This window comes from Fusarium redolens, assembly GCF_020744475.1.
Source record: "Fusarium redolens strain MPI-CAGE-AT-0023 chromosome Unknown BKA55scaffold_7, whole genome shotgun sequence".
Lineage (NCBI taxonomy): Eukaryota > Fungi > Ascomycota > Sordariomycetes > Hypocreales > Nectriaceae > Fusarium > Fusarium redolens.
The window spans coordinates 2,342,343-2,363,945 of NW_025763670.1; the positions used below are offsets into that span (position 1 = coordinate 2,342,343).

Below are 21,603 nucleotides of genomic sequence, written 5' to 3' on the forward strand. Positions count from 1 at the left end.
TTTTGAGTGCACAAAGCTGTGTAAGGATAAAAAAGCCATCGTAATAAATGTATTATTGTTAGGATATAAGCTATTTATTCCTATATGTAGCTGCAGCCTCTCTCACAGCCCTGAGCTCCTCCATGATACCACCATAAGTCCAATTTATCTTCTCAAACATATATACCTCTTCGGCAGTCCTCTTGTTCTTGGCCTTTCTGGTATTGTTCTGGATCTGGCTCGCGCGTGGCCTGCGGACAGAATCAAAGTCTTGCAGCAGCTCAGGAACATGCTCGCTAGTAATGCCCTGTTGAAGGAACAGTCTGAAACCTTCTGCATCTTCCACAGCCTGTGTTCCACCCTGTCCTTGGTGAGGCGTCATAGCATGGGCCGCATCGCCAATCAAAACTGTTCGACCACGAATGTAGGTTGGCAACGGGTCCTGGTCTCGCAGTTGCCAGAGTTTAATATTCTTTGCGATTCTGTTGTTCAAGTCAGTCAAAACTGTTGCAGCTTGAGAGGGGATGTTGAACAATAGATCATACCGAAGATAATCGTGCACCCAAGACGGGAAGTCTGAAAATAGTGACAAAAGCTCTTCCTGGTCCCCAGAAGCCGTCCAAGACTCTGTCGTCTTCTCCTTCAGGCTGCTATCTGGAACGATGCAGACAAAGTTAAGAAGTTCAAAGTTCCGGCAGGGATACACAACAACAGATCGCATCGTGTCGTCGAAAGAATACACCATTGACAAGCATGTAGGCTGACCAGGTTGCAAGATCTGCGGTAGTTGCTTGAGAGCTGCTTTGATGTCGTGGAGTTCCAAAGTGAAACGAAAAGCTGATAACCCAGATGGCCTAGCTGTCTGGAACGCAGCATCGCCGACTACGTGTGGCCTCACCATAGACTTGATGCCATCCGCAGCTTCCTGTGTCATCAGTTGATCGGTTCGATTAGGCCATGTTTGAACAACTTACCAATTACGAGGTCTGCTTTGACTTGTTCACCTGATGCCAGTGTGATTCGGCCTTCTTCGGGTGAGATGTTGATAACCTTCTGATCCCAAAGCACCTCAGCCGGTCTCCCTGGTATACCCGAAATACCAGTATCCTCAGTCGCCAACCGAAGAAACTCGCCTCTCAGGTCTGCCCGATGTTGAAAGAGCCAGTCAGCGCCGTATTTATCTACATAGTTATTTCTCTCATCCAATTTGAGATGGCCCTCCTTTGTGAAGATCTTGGTAGCCGCAACAGGGAGCGATCCAGCCCTAGAACGGTCGAAATCAAGGGTGTCGAGGATCCGAACGCCATTTGGCCCGACATTGATAGCGGCACCAACCTCGATTGGTGATGATGACCGCTCGTACACTTTGACGTTGTGCTTTTCTCGTAGTACTCGGGCGGCTAGAAGTCCGGCGAGCCCGGCACCAATAATAACCACGTCAAGGGGATTATCTTGCTTAACCATGATCAAGGTTTGTTATGTTTTTGGGGAATTTAATTGATTGGATTTGCTAGTTTTGCCCAAGACTTTCAACTGCTACCATACCCCTCGTAATATGCCCATCCCCAAATTGTGGCTCCCCAGGTTCTTCTGTCTTTGAGCCCGCACTCCTCCTCCACATGCCGACGCCGAGACTTCCGTCCCATACTCTCCACATCCCTATACCTCTTGGGTTCCCTTTCTCCCTGTATTGCTGGCTTAGCGACCCGAGCGTCTATGTTTATCGGCAGTACGAACCCGAAACACATACAAGATGACCCGTCTCGATATATCACAGCATCCCCAGTCTCGATACTTGAAGAGATTCCTCCTACTCTATTTAGACCAAAGATTTGTTTTTCATCTACCGAAACATCCATCATGGCTAAGCGGCTTATTCTGCCGGCTCCCTTTGGACGCTTGCAACTACAGATGTATGATCCATCTCTTCCCGGACTTTCTCAGATCCAAGTCAAAGTATTGGCAACGTCACTGAAACACTTTGACTGGAAGGGAATTAACAAGGATTTATTCATCCCTTCTTTCCCTCATGATATGCTTAGCCTCAACCAAGCTTTCTCGAAATGCCTTTTCATCAGTCTCTCCTGCTTTGATCAGTCCTCAGCATGGATATAGTTCAGCATGGTGCCCGCCCTGGAGAGTCACAAAGGTTTCAAGAGGGTGACCTCACTTTGACCCTGGTACAGTTGGCTACAGAAACGGAGGTGCCACCAGGTAGGACCTGCAATAATTATCAGGTGCTTGGCCGAGAATTGTCGGCTCCACAGTCTCGTCTGATACCATTAGTGTCACACGTTCTCTGATTTACTAAACTAAATAGAACACCTATAGCTACACATGGGGACTGATTTCTAATGTTAGTCCGATCCTTTCCTTCACCAGGGTATATTTAGTTTGTCGGCTCCACATTGTAGATCCTGTGGTTCTCCAGTATGCTAGATATATCCGGCGAAGCCGAAGCAAGCTAATGCCTTGACTTTAAATAGTTACACAAACTCGGTAGCAAAAGTCGTTCTCCGAACTCTTCCTGTAGATGAGTTACATTATTTGCATTTATATATAACTTGGCAATCACACACCATCATACTCCTGTATTCTCGCCTTACCTACAACCCAAATACCAGTGCTCAGGACTATAATGCCTCATATTAAACAAATTGCTGCTGGCAGGCGTAAGCCGAATATGACACGCAAAGAGTACTTCGATCACCGATTCCGTATTCACGGAAGTATCTCTGATGCTACAGAGGATAAGGACGAGAAACCTTAGTACGTTGACTCGCCACTGCCCTCACGTCAGAGATTTATGGCACCAAGAGTTGAATAATGTTGCTAAGCTTATACGCAGTAAGTACATCCAGACCCAGGTCTTTGACTCAGCCTTTGGGTCGCGTCAGGGTGGTCCCTTGAACGCAAATCAAAACTGGGTTGGAAGAGACGATACCACGGAACTCTTCTTTCGAGATTGGGATCATGTCCAGCGATGCTTTTCTAGCAACTACGTGAAAACAACTATTGCACCAGATGGACCTTTCTTCGCAGACTTTGAAACAAGTGTTGTTCTCATGGCGTATGAGAAGACCATTCCACTGCAGACCTCGGCTGCTGTAAAGCGAGCTGAGGCCGGAGAGGAAGGTATGGATTCCGGCGACTCTACTGTTGCCATGTATTTCATATCCACGCCAGATGACATGAAGGACGGAGAGGTCCTGGAGCAGACAATAACTCCTCGTCTAGTCGACGCAATCAACGCTTGCTGCCAGGGCCAAGCTTGGGAACTGATTTGCAACGTCGGTGCTGTTTCTGATCAGTTCGACTTGAACTCTTATTTTGGCGGCGCAAATATGCCCCAATACGCACTCGTTTACAAAATCTTTCTTACTGGCCCTGAATCTGTTCCGCTGGTAAGGAAGGCTCAGGCACAGTTTGAGAAGCATGCTGTAGACCAGTCCATTATCGATCTGCATAAATCTTTCATTTTGTTTTCACAAGAGGCCCTTGTTATGGATGTGGAAAAGGAAGTAAGGGTACGTTGTGTCGCATGTAGCTATAAAAATCTTACTGACTTGATTACTTGCAGTTCAGCCGCAATCGTCAGCCAGCTTTTAGAGACCTTCCTGGCCCATCTCATCTTGACTAAGTAGGATATATTTATGAAATAAACATCATTTATTAGTTTTTAATCCTTAACTTAATATTATGAGTTGACCTTATAACACTTCTGCCTAGCGGCGAAACCATCAACGCCAGCTCGAAGCCCTAGCGTAGGTAGGCTGTCAGTGGCGTATCATCATTGGTCCAATCGACCGACCTTTCAGCACTGCATAACCTCAGGCGTCTCATTGGAGGGTTCGGGGTGGCTTGCGGCTGAAGATTGAAAGGCGAATGCATTTTCAATCCTTATTACGCGGGGTTCATTCTCGCGACGGACTGCCTGAATAACCATTAAAGTCAAGCGAAAACATATTTGTCTGCTTTTCGCGATCAAAATGACGCCCCCTCTTGACGATACCGCTGATACGCCCGTGACCCTATCGCAACCAGCACCCGCCGGACCCATTCCCACTACGGCCTGGCATGCTTACTTCTCATATGGCATTGGACACATAGACTATAGTGGTCTTATAGAACAGCGAAATCCCTGTATCCGATCACTTCGACAACAGCGGACTGTTAAGAACAAGTTCTGGTTACAGCCTCCAGCAGCCGAGGGCATGCCACAATTGAGCTCCAACTATGAAATCACAGAAAGCGCGACATTTCCGTATTCGAAAGCTTATCAAGAAGTGATGTTTCCACTGAACGTGACCCAGCGACGTGACGAAGAGCATGGAGCTGCGGATGGTGAAAATCCACCAGGGCAGCATGGTTCAAGACAGTCGCAGACGGAAAGGATCGAATGGAATACGAGTGTTGCAACGCCGATTTTCGGTGTCTCGCTTACCTCCGCTATTGAGTTTGAGTCACGGATCCAACCAACATACATCGTCTTGGGTTTATTCCTCCGCGGCTCCCCTAACCCGAAAGAAAGAGTTGTCTTTGTTGATAAGCCGGAACAACTCTTCTCCAAGCTCCGCTGGGCGACTTTCCGACTACGTGGAATGAGAGGGACTCTTCTGTCTCTGAAACATTTAAAAGGGTTTAGGCTATACAAGGTTTGTTCTCGTTACTAGGTAGCTTTCGACTCATGCTGATAAATCAGTGCGATGCAGACACTGGAACACATAAACGCATCACCCTCGATAGCAATGGAGTCGGTGACTTGCAGCTGTTGATGAATACCTACAGAAGCTGGCATGTTCCTCGTCATATCTCCTTGGCTTGGTCAGACTGGATCCATTGTACGTTGAACAACAAGAGACCTGATATACTGGAGGGGGAATACGCCCTTGAGCTGGTTCTGGACTGGTCAGTTACACGCATCTCGATCGTGGTACTCGTCCCAGTTCTCTTAAGCTTGGCCATTGGTATTTGGCTCAACTCAAAGGCGTGGACAGATTTGGCAACCATACAGACCGCGTGGGGGACAGCTTCATATATCGTGACAGCTGGCGCTTGTAAGTCTTGACTGATTAAAACCTGATCTTGCTGAAGCTATCAGCTAACATTCGAAAGTGCTTGCAGCAATGTTGGGCTTTTTGGATATCGCGGATAAATAGCCGAAAACCTGGTTTGTTCTATCACATGTCAGCTTTCAAGACAACCACTTTGCTTTCAGCTCATGCAGCCACTTTCACAACTGCGGGTTGAAAATCAGGCTCTGGAGAGCTTTCGCCACTTGCGACGATTTATCATGAGGGGTTAGACATAATTCTATGACTAGTGAGTTTAGTTAATGAGTTTAGGGTTTCTCATATTACATTTTTTCTAGTGTTTGCTGTAGTATCCAAGTATTCATATCTAAGAAAGAAACGAAAGGCATTGTGTTACTGAGAGCCTGGTTGAGATTTCCGGAATATGGTGTTCACATCCAAGTGTTGGGTTGACGCCCAGGTGATATCGTGTTGCACTCTGATTGGTAATTATGCCACCCAACTGTAAAGGATCACTGCAGAGGGTTACAGAAGCTACTATGATCTGACAAAGGTGCCAGAATATTGCCTCTTATTTCATTGGTCATGTCAACCCTCTGAGTTTGGGGCACAGTAGTATTTGCTTCGGAGATAGGCTACCAGAATTTTCAGCCGCATTATCAACCCAAGAGCTCGTTTCGGGTTATTTCCTTCTCTCTGCTCCAGTTCCAGTTCCGAACCATTTTATATAATTCTTAGTTCTATACGAGCTACCTATTCTACATCGAACCATAAAATCGACCTCATCTCCAGTGGATACCTTCCCTCACTTGCCCTCGCGCCATAAAGTCTGGCCGAGCGATGATGTATCCGCTTACGAGCCCTTCAACACCAGTCGAGAGCGCTCTGGCCTCGGCAAGCCTATCCAAAGACGAATTTGTGACCTCTCAGAAATCGCGGCACTGCTATTGAGCTTTTTCTGTAGCATCGCTGGTCTGATCTGCTGCTTTCATCCAGCCACTGCAGCAAACCTGGGACAAAAGTATCAACTTATCATTGTTGGCTTGATGCTGTCTCTCATGGACCTCTGCACCGGCAAACTGTCAACTATCGTCTTCTTGCAACTCGAGACACGATGGGCTAGTCTGTTGCAGAACTATGACTCTATCATCAAGAAGAGTGTTTTGGGTAGTCTTCTGAATTGGCGACCGGGGAGTCAGAGATGGACATTACTTCTGTCGGCGTCTCTCTTTTTTCCACTCCTTCTTAGCGTCGGTTATAAGACATTCGTTGGAGGAAAGATTACTACTGAAGTACATGTAAATGGCGGTGAATATGGACTCACTGGCCCTGTTGGGCTTGCCAGCTTTGCCTCTGGCTCTGCTCTTATGGTCAATGCTACCATCCCATTCATGTTCAGCAACGTAACGAAGTAACCCCCTCAACCCCAACCCTTTGGGTTCAACATGCTTCTCTTCAAGAACAAGATTATAACAGTTGCCATGTTGGACGGACCAAGTCCATCTTACGTCAAGCGTATAAGGGCCAGGCTTCAGAGCCAACAGTCATACACCGTGTCTACTGACGTCTTTGGCTTGGCTTGGCATCTTGATACCGAAGTTGAAAAACATCGCGATGATGCTCAATGGTGGAACACGCTTTACGACTCAAGTGATGACAAAGCGCCACAGAACATATCTCTTTACAAAGAAAAGAAGTGGCTATCGACTCTATGGCCTCAGGGTCAGGTGAAGCGCTTCTTCGTTCTTCTCACGCCGCATGAGTCGGACAGAAAGATATCTCCCTCAAGGAAAGGTTCCAGAAGCAAGCGCTCGAGTTTAAAAGGCAACGACTTAATTGTCACGGAAAGTGGAGAATCACACTCGGTTCAGTCAGCCTTATCGAGGGTAGCTGCGCTGGACGCTTTGAAATAGCATTCCCGGATGGGTGCAGAACTCTTCATCTTAATGATGCCAGATTCTTGCTCAGTGACTTTGTCAGTGACTTGCTGACGGATAAGCTGGATGAAGCAGCACAGATAAGGTTCACGGCTGTGGTGTCATCGCTTCTTTGGTCTCGATTGACAGCTTTCTGTGGGATAGGCTCCCCGGTCAACGATCTTTCATCAAAAGACCGTGAACAGTTCGAGTATCACCGGCAAGATCAAGCTTGGAAGACTGTCACAGTACTCAGACGAACTCCTCTGCTTACAATCGTTATCCTAGCCCAGCCCATTGTCGGCTTGATACTTCTTATCATCCGCATCGCGTTTTGCTCCTCACCTGTATTTGGGGGTTTTGGTCTCATCAGCGTTTTAGCAGGCCACAGGTCCAATGAAGGTGATATTCTGAGTGGTGCAGGCTTGTCTGGGGTTGCCAAGGAGCGCATTGAGCTGGCTTTCGACATGTTTGGCGAATCATGCGATGACGGAGGTGAGAGGCTGCGGTTTCAGCTGAGGAAAGCAAGGAATTCAATGCATCAAGATCGGAAGAAGCTGATATCTGGGGTCAAGTATCACTGACCAAACAGGAGAGATTTACGGTAGGGATTCCAGAAACAGATTGTTTTGCGAGGTGTCGAACTTTTGTATGGGATTTCCTTGGTTTTTTCCTCTCGATAAGAACACGCAGGTGATAAGCATCAGAACCATCGAATCATTATGACAGTTGATGTCATTCTCTAATTGGGGAGGCTTAATCCGCCACATAAGTCAAGCCACCTATATAATCTGATCGGATATAAGTTTCGGATATCTAATGTTAATCAAGTTTATGCTCATTTTACCAGGGCCGGAACCCGGCGCGTACCACGTAGTAGGTCCACTTTCTGCAGGAACAGTAAGAGAAACAATCTGCACATTCATGATTTGCCACGTCGTTACGCCAGCCCTAGCTAAACAAGCTGATAGGGCTAGTAGAAGGACGATCAGTAACGTCTGGGAGCTTCGCCATACACCAATGAGGCCTCAAAGGAACCAACCCGACCAATCACCTTTATCGGTGAATCTCCTGGCAGAGCATGACATCGGCCCAGCAGCTAATTTGTTTCCAAGCTCTCCTCTAATTAGCCCTCTAAAATTAACGGTCAACGGTTGGTGTGATCGTTTCGGCAGTCGGCTATTCCTTTGAGTGTTTCCTCCGACGATCCAGCGAATCAGCATGACCAATTGATCGAGCGATCGTCGCGACGCGTTTATGCCTTGGATCCCTGCAGAGCTGTAAACCGCCCAGCCGTTGTAACGCTACAACAGGTTTCAAGTCAATATATAGATGATATAGGCCAGGATATCGCCATCGGAAACGTCAACGGCTTTAAACGTGGTATTAATTGGAGATTTGTTGTAAGATAATGACGTTGAGATTATTTAGTTTACTGACGATGATCTTAATGATTTAAAGGATCTATAATTTGGATTTTGTATAAATATGGGGATTGTTGGAGGATCAATTGGAATCTGCATCCACATCCCCAACCTTCATATCATTCTATCATCTACTCATTCACTCAATTCACCATGCAGTTCTCACTCGCTATTGTCACCCTCCTGGCTGCTGCCATCTCTGCTCTCCCCACTGAGGAGAAGCGCCAGGCTTACATCCCTTGCTCAGGTCTCTACGGTACTTCTCAATGCTGTGCTACTGATGTCCTTGGAGTTGCCGACCTTGACTGCGGAAACCGTAAGTTTAGACATGTCCTCAGCAAAGTCCGTTCTAACATAAGTAGCTCCCGCCGCCCCTGCCAACGCCACTGACTTCAGTGCTGTTTGCTCCGCCATTGGCCAGCGAGCTCGATGCTGCGTTCTGCCCATCGTGAGTTCGGCATATAATCTGAAGTGAATGACTACTGATATACGCAGCTTGACCAAGGCATCCTCTGCAACACACCCACTGGTGTCCAGGACTAAGGGAAGACGACTTCTCCCTTCTGATTCTGATATGCGAATACGAGATAGATGGATTATGATATGACAAGTGTTGGGGAGTGACTGGATCGTTTCCTTTTCTGTTATGTTCATACATACTTAGTAAATCAACTTTGTAACACAAACAATAACTGTACTTGTCTCTTGCTTGCTGTGGACTCGATGATCGTAGAGGACCGAGAGGCTTATAAAGGTGATTTCTCATTGTTGATCTTGAACCCATGGGACGAGACGTGTTGATTACATCTTCGACTTATACTCTCTGTTCTCCACCTGAACAATCTCCGAATCAACTTTTGCATCACCTCCAGGCCAAGTCTTAATAAGTCCCTCCTCTGCCTCTCCAAACACGGGATCCCTCTTCGGCTTTGGAACCCTCCATGACTTGCCATAGTCTCCTCCACTCTTCACAAAATCCCATTCACCACCATTATAAGCTCCCATCATGGTATATCCATCCAGCTTAATCTCAGACAACGCTTTCTTCGGGTCATCGGCCTCAATGCCATGTCCAACACCTGGCGAAAGTAGCTTGAACTCAGCTGCAGGTTTGGTATTGTGTGTCTTGTGCGCGACACCAGCTGGAATGACAAAGACATCTCCGGCTTCGGCCTCCAGCAGAATTCCGCCCGTTTCCCAGGCTGATCCGTAAGTATTCTCTTGTAAATCCTCCGAGGTATCACCGACACCAAAGCGGATTGTTGCAGTGCCTGAGAGAACAGCCATGCATTCGTGAGCCTCCGAGTGAAAATGTGACAGTTGCGTGTTTGGGTATCGGAATATCCATTGGACGTCCCATCCGTTCTTGGTGAACATGTCCCAAACCTCGGCTGGATCGCATTGCGTGCTATTCGAGCGCTTGGCTAAGACATTCTTATAGTGGAGTAGAGGTCTTGGTGAATTTGGAATGAGATCCGTTGGGAGGAGATGATATTGCTTGACTTCAACCATGATGATTGAGATGGAGGTTAACATGAACAGGGCTACCCCGCGATCCTATCTTTAATATACTGTGTTATAAGGTTTAGTCGGTAGTCTATCCGAGTCGGAAGTGGATGCCGACCGAGATATCTCCGGGCGGGATTCCCGGGATGAATCCGTAACTAGATACTGTGTACTCTGAGATAAGGTATATGGTGAAATTGTAGACCAATAGGCTTTAAGGATAAGAAATAATCTTTTGCAGACACGATCTATTTAAAGCTTCCAAATTGACAATAACGAAACGTACTCAAATCTACCGACCCAAATAATAACTACACTAGTCAAAATGAATTCGCCACAACTCACGATCAACCCCCGCAGTGAAATCACTCCTAGTATGCATCATCAGAATGTTATCGCTAACCAGAATATCACCCTTATCCCAAGCATAGTACAGCGCAACCCGACGATCATACAGGACTGAGTCAATGGTATCACAAATAGCAGCGCTCTCCGTAGCCTCAAGTCCGTCAATCGTAACATCTGAAGCATCGAATCTGGTCTTGGACTGGGGCCAAGGTTCGTGGTATCGAAGGCATGGCTTGCCGGTCGTAGGATGTTCAATAGCAAGGGGCAGACCACGCAAGATGGTGTTGTCGAATGCTGATGTTGATACGCTCCAGGTGAGCTTGGAGATATCCTTCTTCAGCCATGATGGGAGGTATTTGAAGAATAGAGTTGATGAAGAGAAAAGAGTGAATCCGGTATCTCTTGGTGAGGAGGTGGCACCCTGGAAGAGTTGGAACCTATTTATGGGGTCAGTTGCTTAATCTTGTTCTTCGAAATAGAACTTACTGGGGCGGAGTCGAAACTGTCTTTTCATTTCCATCCTCGTCGGTCTGCTTGACAACCTTGAACAAACCATCATAGTGGAATGGCATAGGCTCTGCTGAAAGAACATTGTTCAGACCTCGGGTGTCTTGTCCTCGATCCTTGACTTCGAGCAGTAGGCCAAACTTCCATGGTAGCGGGGTTCCGAAACGGTGGCTGAAATCAATAAAGCGGTCGCGGTTGGGCTTTTTGACGAATCCCTTCAGAACAACAGGGGAGTTGATCTCGGAGAGAGCACGGACTTTCTTTGTGTCGATATCGTCAAGTGTCAGGGAGCCAGCTCCATTAGCAGGACGAATTATCAGACCAGCGGGGTACATAGGGTCAACGACAATGCCGCCCTTGTCCTCTGCCCATGATAGCAGAGGTGACTTCTCGCGATAATAAGAAGGTCGCCCATTGTCACAGACCAGTTCAAGACTTTCCTCGTTGTCAAACTCAGATCGCATACCTGTCCTGATGGTACCGTCCAGTCTGTACGCAACGCTGCAATGCCATGGGGTAGTGTAGAGTTGCTCAGTGGGCAAGAGGCTAATGGAAAGCTTGACAGCTCCAGTTGAGGGATGGATTGACAGGCGAACATGATCGGGATACTTTTGTCGAACAGCATTGGCAAAGGCCTGGCGAGTTAGTCTGAACAAAGTCTAGAAACATCTGTGAACTTACATCTCCGCGAGCCATCATCTGCTTTGCAATGTACTCAATACCCCTTTTATACTTGGACTTGCTACGGTTCTCATCAACAGGATAGACTGTTTCCAGATCTGTTTGAAGAAACTTGATATAGCCACGATAAGTCATGCACTGATCGTCTGACTGCCGGACTTCGTCCCAGCTCCATCCAGGCTTGCTGAATGTGTTGAGAAGCGCACGTCGAAAGTTGGAGGCATTGGCTACATATGTCATTTCCTCGAGGTCTTTCGGTAGATCAATCTCGACAAGATCACGAAGTCTCGCGAAGGAAATGTTGTGAAATTCCTTCTCTGCTGCCATGGAGCGAAGAGTCTCGCCGTATGCCCACACATCTCTGTCTGGAACACCCAGAAGGTCTATGAATGTCAGTTTAGTTCTTCTGTGAGTATCACAAAGTCTGACTTACCATTATATACCAGTCCATCAGAAATGATAGTTAGTTTGGCACCCGGCGCGTACACATCGCCAATCGCGCTGCAAAGTCCGTTCAGATGAGCAAGAGCAATTTCTTCACCCTTATCAGGAAGCTTCCCCAAAGTCTTTGATGTCGAATTTGGCGACTTGAACGGGAAAGCTGGTAGGCACATAGGAACTGGCTTGCCGGCTTTGACGTGCGTGTATATGAGAGCAATAAACTTAAGAGTTGACTCATCGGAATGTGAGTATAGGTTGTCATCTTGCTTCATGCGATATCTGCCGATGATATCAAGAATCTTGGTTGAGGCCTCAAGAGCCGCCCGATCAACGGCAGTAGTCAATGGTTCAGCTGAGACATTGTGAACAACAGTCCCAAATGGGAAAGGGATCACGGGATGAAGACTTGATACAGCCATGGTAGTATTGGTTGACAAGTAATGGTTTGTACGTTAATGAAAGTGAATGTTGAAGTTGATGAGATGAACGACATAGTCAGGGAGATAAGAGGATATAAATCTTGCAGTCTAGTATCTGCTATCAACATGTGAACTGCAAGTTACATACTCCAACTCATCCAACCCTCCATAGTCCCATTTTCGGTTTACTAGGACAATTTGCGAAAAACACCGAGTCGTCTCAACAGTGGGCCATCGTACAATCACCAATTGCGTGGCAAAACAATTACCCTCGTCACACATCGCCTAATCCGAGGAAAGGCATGACACAAAATCGCTTCATCAGGAAGCTCATAAAATTGTGACTGTCAATCTCTAACCCCCCTGTCACTGACGCGGATGTGAAATCCTAGAATAGAAGGTATCAATCTGGAAGCCAAGCCACACTTTTCGTCATAGTATTTCCGTCGTTTGTCGGATTGGGGCTAAAAACTTGGATTCTCGCAGGGGAGGGTCCGTGAAATGATTGGCATCCCGCGCGGTTATCCCGTTCGGTTGTATCCCACCCGGCCAAGTTAAAGTTCCCCGGCGTTGAAGATTCTCGGGCCTTTGTTATGGTGTAACAAGCTAGGATATGGTTATTCAGATGAGACATGCCAAAAGTCTTATCCTTGACTTGCTGGAATGGTTTGATCAAGCCGAGTTAGGTAGGTCGATGGAGAGCTTGGGTAAGAGTCGAGTTTGGTGATTTATCTTGGCCTCTCCCGCGAATTACATAGAACTGTAATACCAAGAATTTTAAAAATCATATTTTCAAACCTAAACCATTCGCAATCACTCAAGATCATGGAGCAAGTTGATGTTACTATTGTTGGTGGCGGTCCTACTGGACTCTTTGTTGCCCTTCTCCTTCAACCATTGGGAATCTCAGTCCGAGTCCTGGGTAAGTTGCACCGGAGTCTAAGTTGAGAAGCGTGTCTAACAGCTTTTCAGATGAGAAGCCTTGTAGTTTAGAGCTTGGTCGCGCTGATGCACTAAACGCTCGAACTCAGCAGTACTTCGAGGTTGCTGGTATCCTCGATGAGCTTCTGCCTGATGGTCTCAAATGCAACAGTATGGAAATCCAAATACTTCAAAGATATAGTCTAACAACAACAGCGAGTTCTACTTTCAAAGCTGGCGATTTCAAGTCTCGTCAGAATGCTTGGTGGGTTGGTATCGAGCATGCCTTTCACAAGAACTTTCTCATGATTGGACAACCTGTCGTTGAACAGGTGATGCGCACTCGTCTCGGCGACGCAGTAAGCTACAACGAGCACGTCATCAGCATCACTGAAGATGATGAGTCTGTTGCCGTCATGACAAGTTCAGGTCGAAAGGTCAGCAGCAAATATGTTGTTGGCGCCGACGGTGCACGATCCTTTGTCAGAAACACGCTGGGTATCAGTTTCACTGGCACGAAGCCAGAGATGACTTGGGCAGTTCTTGATACCTTTTTGGATACTGATTTTCCTGTTTGTCCTGAGATTATCACTTTCGAGCTTGATGGAGAGTCTCGAGTTGCGTGGATTCCAAGAGAGCGAGGAATGTCTCGATTCTACGTTTTGCTCAAAGGAGAGATCACGCAGCAACTGGCTGAAGACTCTATCAAGGAACATCTCGCACCATATCGAGTGGAGTTTACAAAGACTGAATGGTTCAGCACATTCCATGGTATGTCTCCCTAAAATATCGCTTCTCACATACTTATGAGCTCCCAGTTAAGGAACGACTTGCTGGTAATTTCATCTCCAAGGAAGGCCATGGAAGAATCATCCTGGCCGGAGATGCGGCTCATGTTCATTCCGTCAACGGTGGCCAGGGCCTAAACACTGGTGTTTCTGATGCCTTTGCACTAGCCTGGCGTTTATCAGCACTTGCCCGACCATCAAATCTAAGCCCTGAAGCCAGAGACGACATCCTGCGCAGTTACGATATCGAGCGGAGATCCACAGCCGCTCAAGTCATCGGAGTGGCTGCAGCACTAGTCAGGGACACAATACACACAGCCAAGAAATACGTATCCACAATCGAACGAAATGCCGGCTTCATCACAGGTACGTTCACCATCAGAGTTCATATCACCAACTAACACAGTAAGGCATGGGTGTCAACTATAGCGAATTTGCCACTCCACTTATCCAGGGTACAGAACTTGGCATCTGGAAACCTGGATATCGCTGTCCCGATGTGGTCATGACTGCGGCTTCCGGCGAAACCTCGCGACTCTACGAAAACGCCTCATATGGAGATTTTATCGTCTTGACTATCGGAAGACGTCTTCCGGCGATCTCCGTCTCGGCTCCCGTTTACACTATCCTGCCCAACGGGACGACTAATGGCCATATGGGATGTCACCAAAACAGGGATGCCGACAAGGATTTTACTGCTGATTGGGTCAAGAACGAGGACGCTGTTATTGTAATCGTTCGGCCGGATATGTATGTCGGATATGTTGGCACTGGCGAGGACAAGGCTTGGAAAGGATACTTGGATTCCTACTTTGTTAAGTCCCGATAAGGATGTAGGGTAGATTTTTGTTGTAAATTTTTTGTCTTTCCCGTGCCATAAACTAGATCTCTATAGCACTTAAAGCTTATCTTTCTTTCAACGACTTCTTATTGATGACACTAGTTTCATCCTTCACTCTCGTCAATATACAACAAGCTCGACTTGAACAATATCCTGAACCTAAGACCTTACTTGTTTTACTAAAAAGTCTCATCTCATGACCTTGTAGATACGTTTTTCAACCCCCAATGTACCTTTGTCAATCCGCCCCAACATCCTCATCACTGAAAACACTATCTCCGTCAAAGGTCTACAGTGATATCTTCCTGCAAGGTCCTATCGTAAGGAATTACCATTCTTGGCAATGCATGCATCATGCCATGCCGGTACTAATGCTACATGAACTCAATCTTGCCTGCTTCGCCGCATCATCACCTTAGTCGCGGTTTTCCCCGGGTTGCTTAATTGAGAGAGGAAAAATGCTACCACCTTCCTAGCTAGGCAGTCCTCGGATGTTTCACCAAGTTGGAAGAATGACATCTAAAAATTATGCAAAGGTTCCAGCAGAGAAAGTCCAGGATTGTGGCCAAGGAATTCGTGGTCAAAACGCGGTTTTGATAAGTGGGATAAATATTTTTCTCATGTGATTATTACAAATACGTGGATTGACTAATTTGAGTCGAGTCTTACGTGGTCAGGAGTGGCACAGACATTGCGCCTTGATCTGCTGATGTTGGGTTTTATCTTTTCCATCGAGATCCACTGTGGGGAGAAGTGCCGAGGCCTATAACCACAAAAGGAAAGAGGAAGAATTGTGGAATAGGTTATCCTAGCAAAAGCATTGTCAGAGAAATAGAGATTGATAAGCATGGCGGTTGTATTTCGGTCTATTTTTCCTTCATTATGCTATTCAATTGTAAGTCCAGGGCTCTCACGAAGCAAGATTCGATGAGCAATGGAGGCTACGAAAGATACACCCGACAATAACCCTCTTGTCGAAAGCAGCTTTTCGGTAGATGATGCATCCCCAAAGCCTGTCCCAAATAGCGGTTTGCTTGCTTGGCTGCAAGTAGCGGGCTCGTTTTGCCTTTACTTTTCTACATGGGGTAAGCAAATACCATCAACAAGTATCAGAGAAGAACTGACAAAGAATCGCGTTCAGGCCTGATAGCAAGCTTTGGAAGCTTTCAAACCATCTATGAGCGTGATCAACTTTCGAATCATACGCCATTTCAGATATCAGTCATTGGTTCTCTGCAGACCTTTTTGATGGTATTCTCAGGCTTCATTGTTGGTCCCATCTACGACTCCGGTTACTTTCGACACCTGCTTGCTGTCGGCTCTGGCTTCATCGTCATAGGTACCATCTTACAAAGCCTGAGCCATAAGTACTGGCAGTATCTTCTCACTCAAGGGCTTATGATTGGTATTGGTGCTGGTTGTCTATCTATCTTGAGTGTTGCTATTACTTCATTATGGTTCACTACGAAATTGCCTTTGGTCAATGGGCTTGCGGCTTGCGGTAGTGGACTCGGCGGGTAAGTGAAGAACAGTCATACCTGTTGGTCTTTCTCTGACTCAATCCTTAGTGTTCTCCTCCCCATTATGATTCGGGAGCTCAATGCTCAGACAAGCTTGCCATGGGCAACGCGAGCTATGGCTCTGTTACTGTTAGTTCTTCTCGTGTTCTCAAACCTTGTGCTTCGACCCGGGCCGAACTCGAGCGGACCATCTCAACGAAGGCAACTTCTCGACAAGACAGCTTTCACAGACTGGCCCTACGTTCTCTTCGTGGCTGGTTGTTTCTCTGTTTTCTTGGGAATGTACACACCATTCGTCTACGTACAAAGCTACGCTCTGGACAACAAAATTGCATCATCCGATCTTGCTGGGAATCTGTTGGCTATTCTCAACAGCAGTTCAATCTTTGGACGCATCCTACCCGCCTTTCTCGCTCAGAGTCTCGGACCTATGAACACTATTATCAGTGCAGCAGTCTTACTTGCCACTACAAGCTTGTGTCTCATCTCAGCAACCACGACTCCACGACTGCTCGTTGCAGTTATCAGCCAGGGCTTTTTCACGGGGTCCTTCTTCGCGCTGCAGCCCACCATCTTTGTCAGACTGACTAGTGATCCTCGAAGAATCGGGACAAGATTTGGCATGGCTTTCTCGGTTATGTCTGTTGCGCTGCTCTTTGGGCCGCCTGTTGGAGGGGCTTTACGGAGGAGTTTGGGGTATACGGCTGCTTGGGTCTGGGCTGGGCTGACTGTTTTCTTCGGAGGCATGTTGATCCTGTGCAGTAGATTGCTCAAGGATAAGAAGACTTTGATAGTTTGATCTATAAGCTGAGAACCGGTTGGGTAAGCTTCAAGTACGCAAATTGCTCAAGACAAGCTGATCAGATGCAAGAGCTTGGCCTGCCAATGCAGTCAACTTTATCAGATAAATTACAAGTATTGACATCTCTATGAATGTCACTGGTGAGTTTCGAATGCATACACCCTAGTAATAATTGTGTGAAATCATGGAGTCTAGTTAAAATACGTGGGATCCTCCAAACCAAGTCTCCTTCACCTCAGCTTTGAGTAATGTCTTAGGATCCCATTCCATATCAACGACAATAAAATCCGCTAATTTCCCAGGTGTCAAGCTTCCAACACGATCTTCAGCAAACACACTTCGAGCTGCACCTTCTGTACCCGCAACAAAAGTCTCACACAGGCCCAACCTAAAGTGTTCGTGTACTACCTTGGGGTTCTCCGGGTTCTTCGAGGACTGCCGGTTGATAGCTACATGGAAATTATGCATAGGCGACCATGGTGACGTAGGGCTATCAGTACCGATCGCCATTAATGCGCCTGCATCAGCGAACTCTCGGTATGCAAACGCCCGTTGATATCGCTCTTCTCCAAGGAGTTCAGGCCATGTTGTTAACGCTGTTGGGTCTGCGTGGATGGGCTGGATGGATGCTGTTAACCCAAGCTTTCCAAGTCTCTTGGCGTCTTCTGGGGAAACGAGCTCCAAGTGCTCAATTCTATGCCTTCGACCTGGTGTGGCGTGTTTCTCAATAGCGTCAATGGCCATTCTGACAGCACCGTCGCCAATGGCATGCAGAGCAACTTGCAAGCCACCAGCGTCTGCCTCTTTAACCACGGGCTCGAGGAATTCAGGCTCCCAGATTGGCGGTGGGCTTCCAGCAGTAGCATACGGCTCAGAGAGGTAGGCAGTGCATGCGTCAACAATTCCGTCTGTGATGACCTTGATTCCTACAAGTCGAAGATCAGGGCTTGTTGTCGAGTTGTACTGTTTGCTCAGCTCGATAGCTCGCTGCACTTGTTTTGAGTTTTGTTCAAGGTTGGCGGTCGGTTTGATGAGCCAGTGAGCTGCTATTCGTAGTGAGAGATTGGGTTCTGTTTCTTTGAGCGTTACGAGTGCATCCCATGCTTCTTCATCCATAGCCATTTCAACTGCGCCTGTGTAGCCGGCGGCGTTGTACTCCTTTACCGCGGCGCGGATCGCCTCTATTCGTTCGTGCTTCGGCGATGACTTTGCTTGGAAAGGCCAGACTGTTCGTTGCGATTAGTCTTTCGTGAGATAGACGCTTTCATATGATGGAACTTACTGATCGACATCATGGCGCCTTCGTCCAAAAGCCCAGACGGCTTTCCATCTGCATCACGATAAATCTTGCCGCCAGCTGGATCTGGCATATCATCAACCTCAAGTTCTTTTATCGCTGCAGTATTACACCAGCAGGAGTGTAAAGAACCAGCATCAATAAAGATAGGTCGTGGATCAAGATCATCCAGCATCGCAGCCGTAACGCCACCAGGTGTCATGTAATGCCTCCATCCTTTGCAAAGAATAGTTGGTGTGTCTGGGTTCTCAGCAGCGTATGTGCGGATACATGACCGGATATCTTCAAGTGAAGTACATCTTGAAAGGTCGAGCTTTCGAAGCGATTGGCCGAGCAAGAGGAGATGCATATGGCCATCGATGAAGCTAGGAAGAACGACACGCTGATTAAGATCGCGAATCTGGGCGTCTGAGCCTAGAGTCTGGGAGACCTCATGACGAGACCCGACCGCGACGATTTTGTCGTCTTGGATGAGCATGCAGTCCGAGAAATGGGCGTTGCCATTGAGACCAGTCTCTGTCTTGGACAGGATCCGGCCATTGACGAATAATGTTTTGCTCATTGTATCTTGGGAGTAACAGACTGGTGATTCAATCTCTCAAGAAAAAAAGACTTGTGAGATCCAAAGAAACAACAGAGATTGACAAAAGTTGCAATGTTCGGGGGTAGAGAGCCAGTATCTATCTCCAAGGTCAACTTTTATCAGAGTCGTCTGACCGTCTCTACCCCAGCTGAATTCCGAGCTTCCTTCCCAGTGTGCAATCCCCACGGCTCCATAATAAAGTCATCGGCTTAGCCGCTTGTCCAATTAGCGTTCTGACAGAGATACCGCACTGACTCGGCTGTTGGTTCCCCACTCAGGCCCCAAAACGAAACCCCAATGTTTCCCCATTTCCGAGCGTGTCTGATCTTGATGCGGAATTAAAGTCGCAGATTATTAGTAACAGATTCTTCAAAATGGAGGTAGTGGATATCGCTTCATTATCCAAGATATCAGGCGGTTGTTAGAAGATGAAGAAGATAAGGCATTCTTGTCAGTTGCACTGAATGCATTGAAGTCTTCTCTATACTGCTGAATTTGTGATGCATTGGGTTCATACAAGACAGAGTCAACAGCTGGGTTCGACTATCATGTCCCGATAATTCTTCAAACCGCGCCCTACAACAGCAAGCATCCACTAACTGTCCCGCCCTTCATATCATAACTCGCTAAACACTGGCTCGGAAACCAATGGCTTAAGGGGCCCAGACTCGGTTGTTCGATAACCCACTCAAACTGGGAATTGGTCAACCAGTCATTGCGCTTGGCAATTCTTAATAGTAACTAACGATATGATCGGAGAACTCTTATCGCGTGGAGCTCACGCACGTTCAAACTCTTCCCCACGGGGATATCGGTCCAAGGGATTGGATACCCAGTACGAGATTTCCTTCTCGAGGTATAATAGACATCATCCTCCCCAGGTCAAGTAACTACTCTTCAACCTTCTCTTCCCATCAAATCATTCCCCTTCTAAACTTTTGTGTTCGCTCACAATGAGTCATCCCAAAACCACAAACGACTCCGACATCATTGTCGCAGGCGAAAAGCAAGATGACATCCACCGTCAAGCTTCATTCAGCGAAGCAACAGCGCAAATGTTCCAAACAGACCTCGAAAAAGAAAAGACCATTCAAGGCACAGCTCATTTCCACCGCCTAGGTTGGAAGCGCCTTACCGTCGTCCTGATCGTCCAAGCCATTGCCCTCGGTAGTCTAAGTCTCCCTGGAGCTTTCGCTACCCTCGGAATGGTCGCTGGCGTTATATCCTGCATTGGAATCGGGCTCATCGCTATGTATGCTAGTTACATGGTCGGTCTTGTTAAACTGAAATATCCTGATATCGATCATTATGTCGATGCTGGTCGGCTTTTGATGGGAGGCTTTGGCGATAAGCTGTTCGCTGTTGTCTTCTTGGGCCTGTTGATCCTGGCTACTGGCTCTCACTGCTTAACCGGCACCATTGCTCTTGTCAAGATCACAGGTAGCAGCGTATGTACCCTCGCCTTTGGGGTCATCTCTGCTGTCATCCTGATGGTGCTTGCGATCCCACCTTCATTCACTGAGATTGCGATCCTCGGTTATATCGACTTTATCTCTATCATCCTTGCGATCGGCGTCACTATGATCGCGACCGGCATTCAGAGATCTGACGCCCCAGGTGGCTTTTCTTCGTCAACTTGGTCAGCGTGGCCGCAAGACGACCTTAGCTTCACGCAAGCCCTCACAGCTGTGTCTAACATCGTCTTCTCGTATGCATTTGCTGCAGCCCAATTTTCCTTCATGTCCGAAATGCATACGCCCGCCGATTTTACGAAATCCATCGTCACTTTAGGTCTTACCGAAATCGTTCTATATACGATCACAGGATCAGTCATCTATGCGTTCGTCGGTCAGGAGGTTCAGTCCCCGGCTTTATTATCCGCCAGCCCGTTGGTGTCGAAAGTCGCATTTGGCATTGCCCTGCCAGTCATCTATATCTCAGGATCGATCAATGCCACGGTTGCTTGCAGATTCATTCACGGTCGGCTTTACAAGAACACTATTACTCGGTTCATCAATACCCGCAAAGGCTGGATCACTTGGTTGGCTGTCGTTGCCTTTGTCATCTTCCTCTCATGGGTTATCGCAGAGGCTATCCCATTTTTCTCCGAGCTTCTGGGAATCTGTGCCGCCCTCTTTATTTCGGGATTTTCGTTCTGGATCCCTCCCATTATGTGGTTCTTCCTTCTTAAAGAGGGAAATTGGTACGACAAGCACAATGTCAAGCGTGCTGCCTGCAACTGTATTGTGTTTATCGTGGGTTTCTTCGTGTTTATTGCCGGCACATATGCCAGCATCGACCAGATCGTAAGTGCGCCGAACACTGTGTTTCATTTCAAACTAGCTAACATGACCACAGATTGCCAAATTCAACGGTGGCAGTGTTGGCAGGCCCTTCTCCTGCAATGTGGCTTAAGGCTTGGTCATTCGTTCTTGGGTACGGAGATTGGTACATGGGTCCATTCTATAACGCACAACCTACTATAGTCAGTGAATAAATCTTGTTGGTCCACTTGCATGAGATAGGAACCATGTGCATCATTCCACCGTCTTTCAGGCCTTGGTTTAGCACCTAGACCAACTGGAGTTGTTGCCCTC

At 47.2% G+C, this 21,603-nt stretch overlaps 10 protein-coding genes across 10 annotated transcripts; 6 read left to right on the forward strand and 4 right to left on the reverse strand.

Annotated features, from left to right (window-relative positions):
* Positions 1-70: 70 nt before the first annotated feature.
* BKA55DRAFT_614443 (uncharacterized protein) lies at positions 71-1,443 on the reverse strand (the record flags this gene model as incomplete). The annotated part of the gene is made up of 4 exons (XM_046196697.1): positions 71-461; positions 525-900; positions 954-1,212; positions 1,297-1,443. 4 exons carry the CDS (start codon positions 1,441-1,443, stop codon positions 71-73), a joined length of 1,173 nt encoding a protein of 390 aa, XP_046050531.1.
* Positions 1,444-2,611: 1,168 nt separating this feature from the next.
* On the forward strand, positions 2,612-3,619 carry BKA55DRAFT_510323 (uncharacterized protein; the record flags this gene model as incomplete). The annotated part of the gene is made up of 3 exons (XM_046187583.1): positions 2,612-2,748; positions 2,828-3,506; positions 3,560-3,619. Coding segments are annotated over 3 exons (876 nt in total), but the record flags the coding sequence as incomplete, so codon positions are not given.
* A 276-nt stretch (positions 3,620-3,895) lies between these two features.
* On the forward strand, positions 3,896-7,512 carry BKA55DRAFT_663574 (uncharacterized protein; the record flags this gene model as incomplete). The annotated part of the gene is made up of 5 exons (XM_046197668.1): positions 3,896-4,634; positions 4,682-5,036; positions 5,841-6,415; positions 6,473-6,774; positions 6,807-7,512. Exons 1-5 carry the CDS (start codon positions 3,969-3,971, stop codon positions 7,510-7,512), a joined length of 2,604 nt encoding a protein of 867 aa, XP_046050533.1. The 5' UTR covers positions 3,896-3,968.
* Positions 7,513-8,505: 993 nt separating this feature from the next.
* Positions 8,506-8,895, forward strand: BKA55DRAFT_509834 (Cerato-ulmin hydrophobin family; the record flags this gene model as incomplete). The annotated part of the gene is made up of 3 exons (XM_046187550.1): positions 8,506-8,668; positions 8,715-8,800; positions 8,848-8,895. 3 exons carry the CDS (start codon positions 8,506-8,508, stop codon positions 8,893-8,895), a joined length of 297 nt encoding a protein of 98 aa, XP_046050534.1.
* Positions 8,896-8,974: 79 nt separating this feature from the next.
* Positions 8,975-9,872, reverse strand: BKA55DRAFT_567339 (uncharacterized protein). The gene has a single exon (XM_046192722.1). The coding sequence runs from the start codon at positions 9,862-9,864 to the stop codon at positions 9,154-9,156; it is 711 nt and encodes a 236-aa protein (XP_046050535.1). The 5' UTR covers positions 9,865-9,872; the 3' UTR covers positions 8,975-9,153.
* Positions 9,873-10,174: 302 nt separating this feature from the next.
* On the reverse strand, positions 10,175-12,254 carry BKA55DRAFT_593856 (Pyoverdine/dityrosine biosynthesis protein-domain-containing protein; the record flags this gene model as incomplete). The annotated part of the gene is made up of 4 exons (XM_046195599.1): positions 10,175-10,643; positions 10,693-11,348; positions 11,395-11,797; positions 11,881-12,254. The coding sequence occupies 4 exons, from the start codon at positions 12,252-12,254 to the stop codon at positions 10,175-10,177; spliced, it is 1,902 nt and encodes a 633-aa protein (XP_046050536.1).
* An 825-nt stretch (positions 12,255-13,079) lies between these two features.
* Positions 13,080-14,792, forward strand: BKA55DRAFT_689792 (FAD binding domain-containing protein; the record flags this gene model as incomplete). Its single annotated transcript, XM_046199393.1, has 5 exons — positions 13,080-13,176; positions 13,227-13,346; positions 13,392-13,946; positions 13,994-14,329; positions 14,374-14,792. The coding sequence occupies 5 exons, from the start codon at positions 13,080-13,082 to the stop codon at positions 14,790-14,792; spliced, it is 1,527 nt and encodes a 508-aa protein (XP_046050537.1).
* A 923-nt stretch (positions 14,793-15,715) lies between these two features.
* BKA55DRAFT_727553 (major facilitator superfamily domain-containing protein) lies at positions 15,716-17,123 on the forward strand (the record flags this gene model as incomplete). The annotated part of the gene is made up of 3 exons (XM_046201157.1): positions 15,716-15,889; positions 15,955-16,321; positions 16,373-17,123. The coding sequence occupies exons 1-3, from the start codon at positions 15,739-15,741 to the stop codon at positions 17,121-17,123; spliced, it is 1,269 nt and encodes a 422-aa protein (XP_046050538.1). The 5' UTR covers positions 15,716-15,738.
* A 198-nt stretch (positions 17,124-17,321) lies between these two features.
* On the reverse strand, positions 17,322-18,985 carry BKA55DRAFT_689794 (amidohydrolase 3; the record flags this gene model as incomplete). The annotated part of the gene is made up of 2 exons (XM_046199394.1): positions 17,322-18,352; positions 18,409-18,985. 2 exons carry the CDS (start codon positions 18,983-18,985, stop codon positions 17,322-17,324), a joined length of 1,608 nt encoding a protein of 535 aa, XP_046050539.1.
* Positions 18,986-19,959: 974 nt separating this feature from the next.
* BKA55DRAFT_509845 (transmembrane amino acid transporter protein-domain-containing protein) lies at positions 19,960-21,421 on the forward strand (the record flags this gene model as incomplete). The annotated part of the gene is made up of 2 exons (XM_046187551.1): positions 19,960-21,312; positions 21,365-21,421. The coding sequence occupies 2 exons, from the start codon at positions 19,960-19,962 to the stop codon at positions 21,419-21,421; spliced, it is 1,410 nt and encodes a 469-aa protein (XP_046050540.1).
* Between the last annotated feature and the right edge of the window lie 182 nt (positions 21,422-21,603).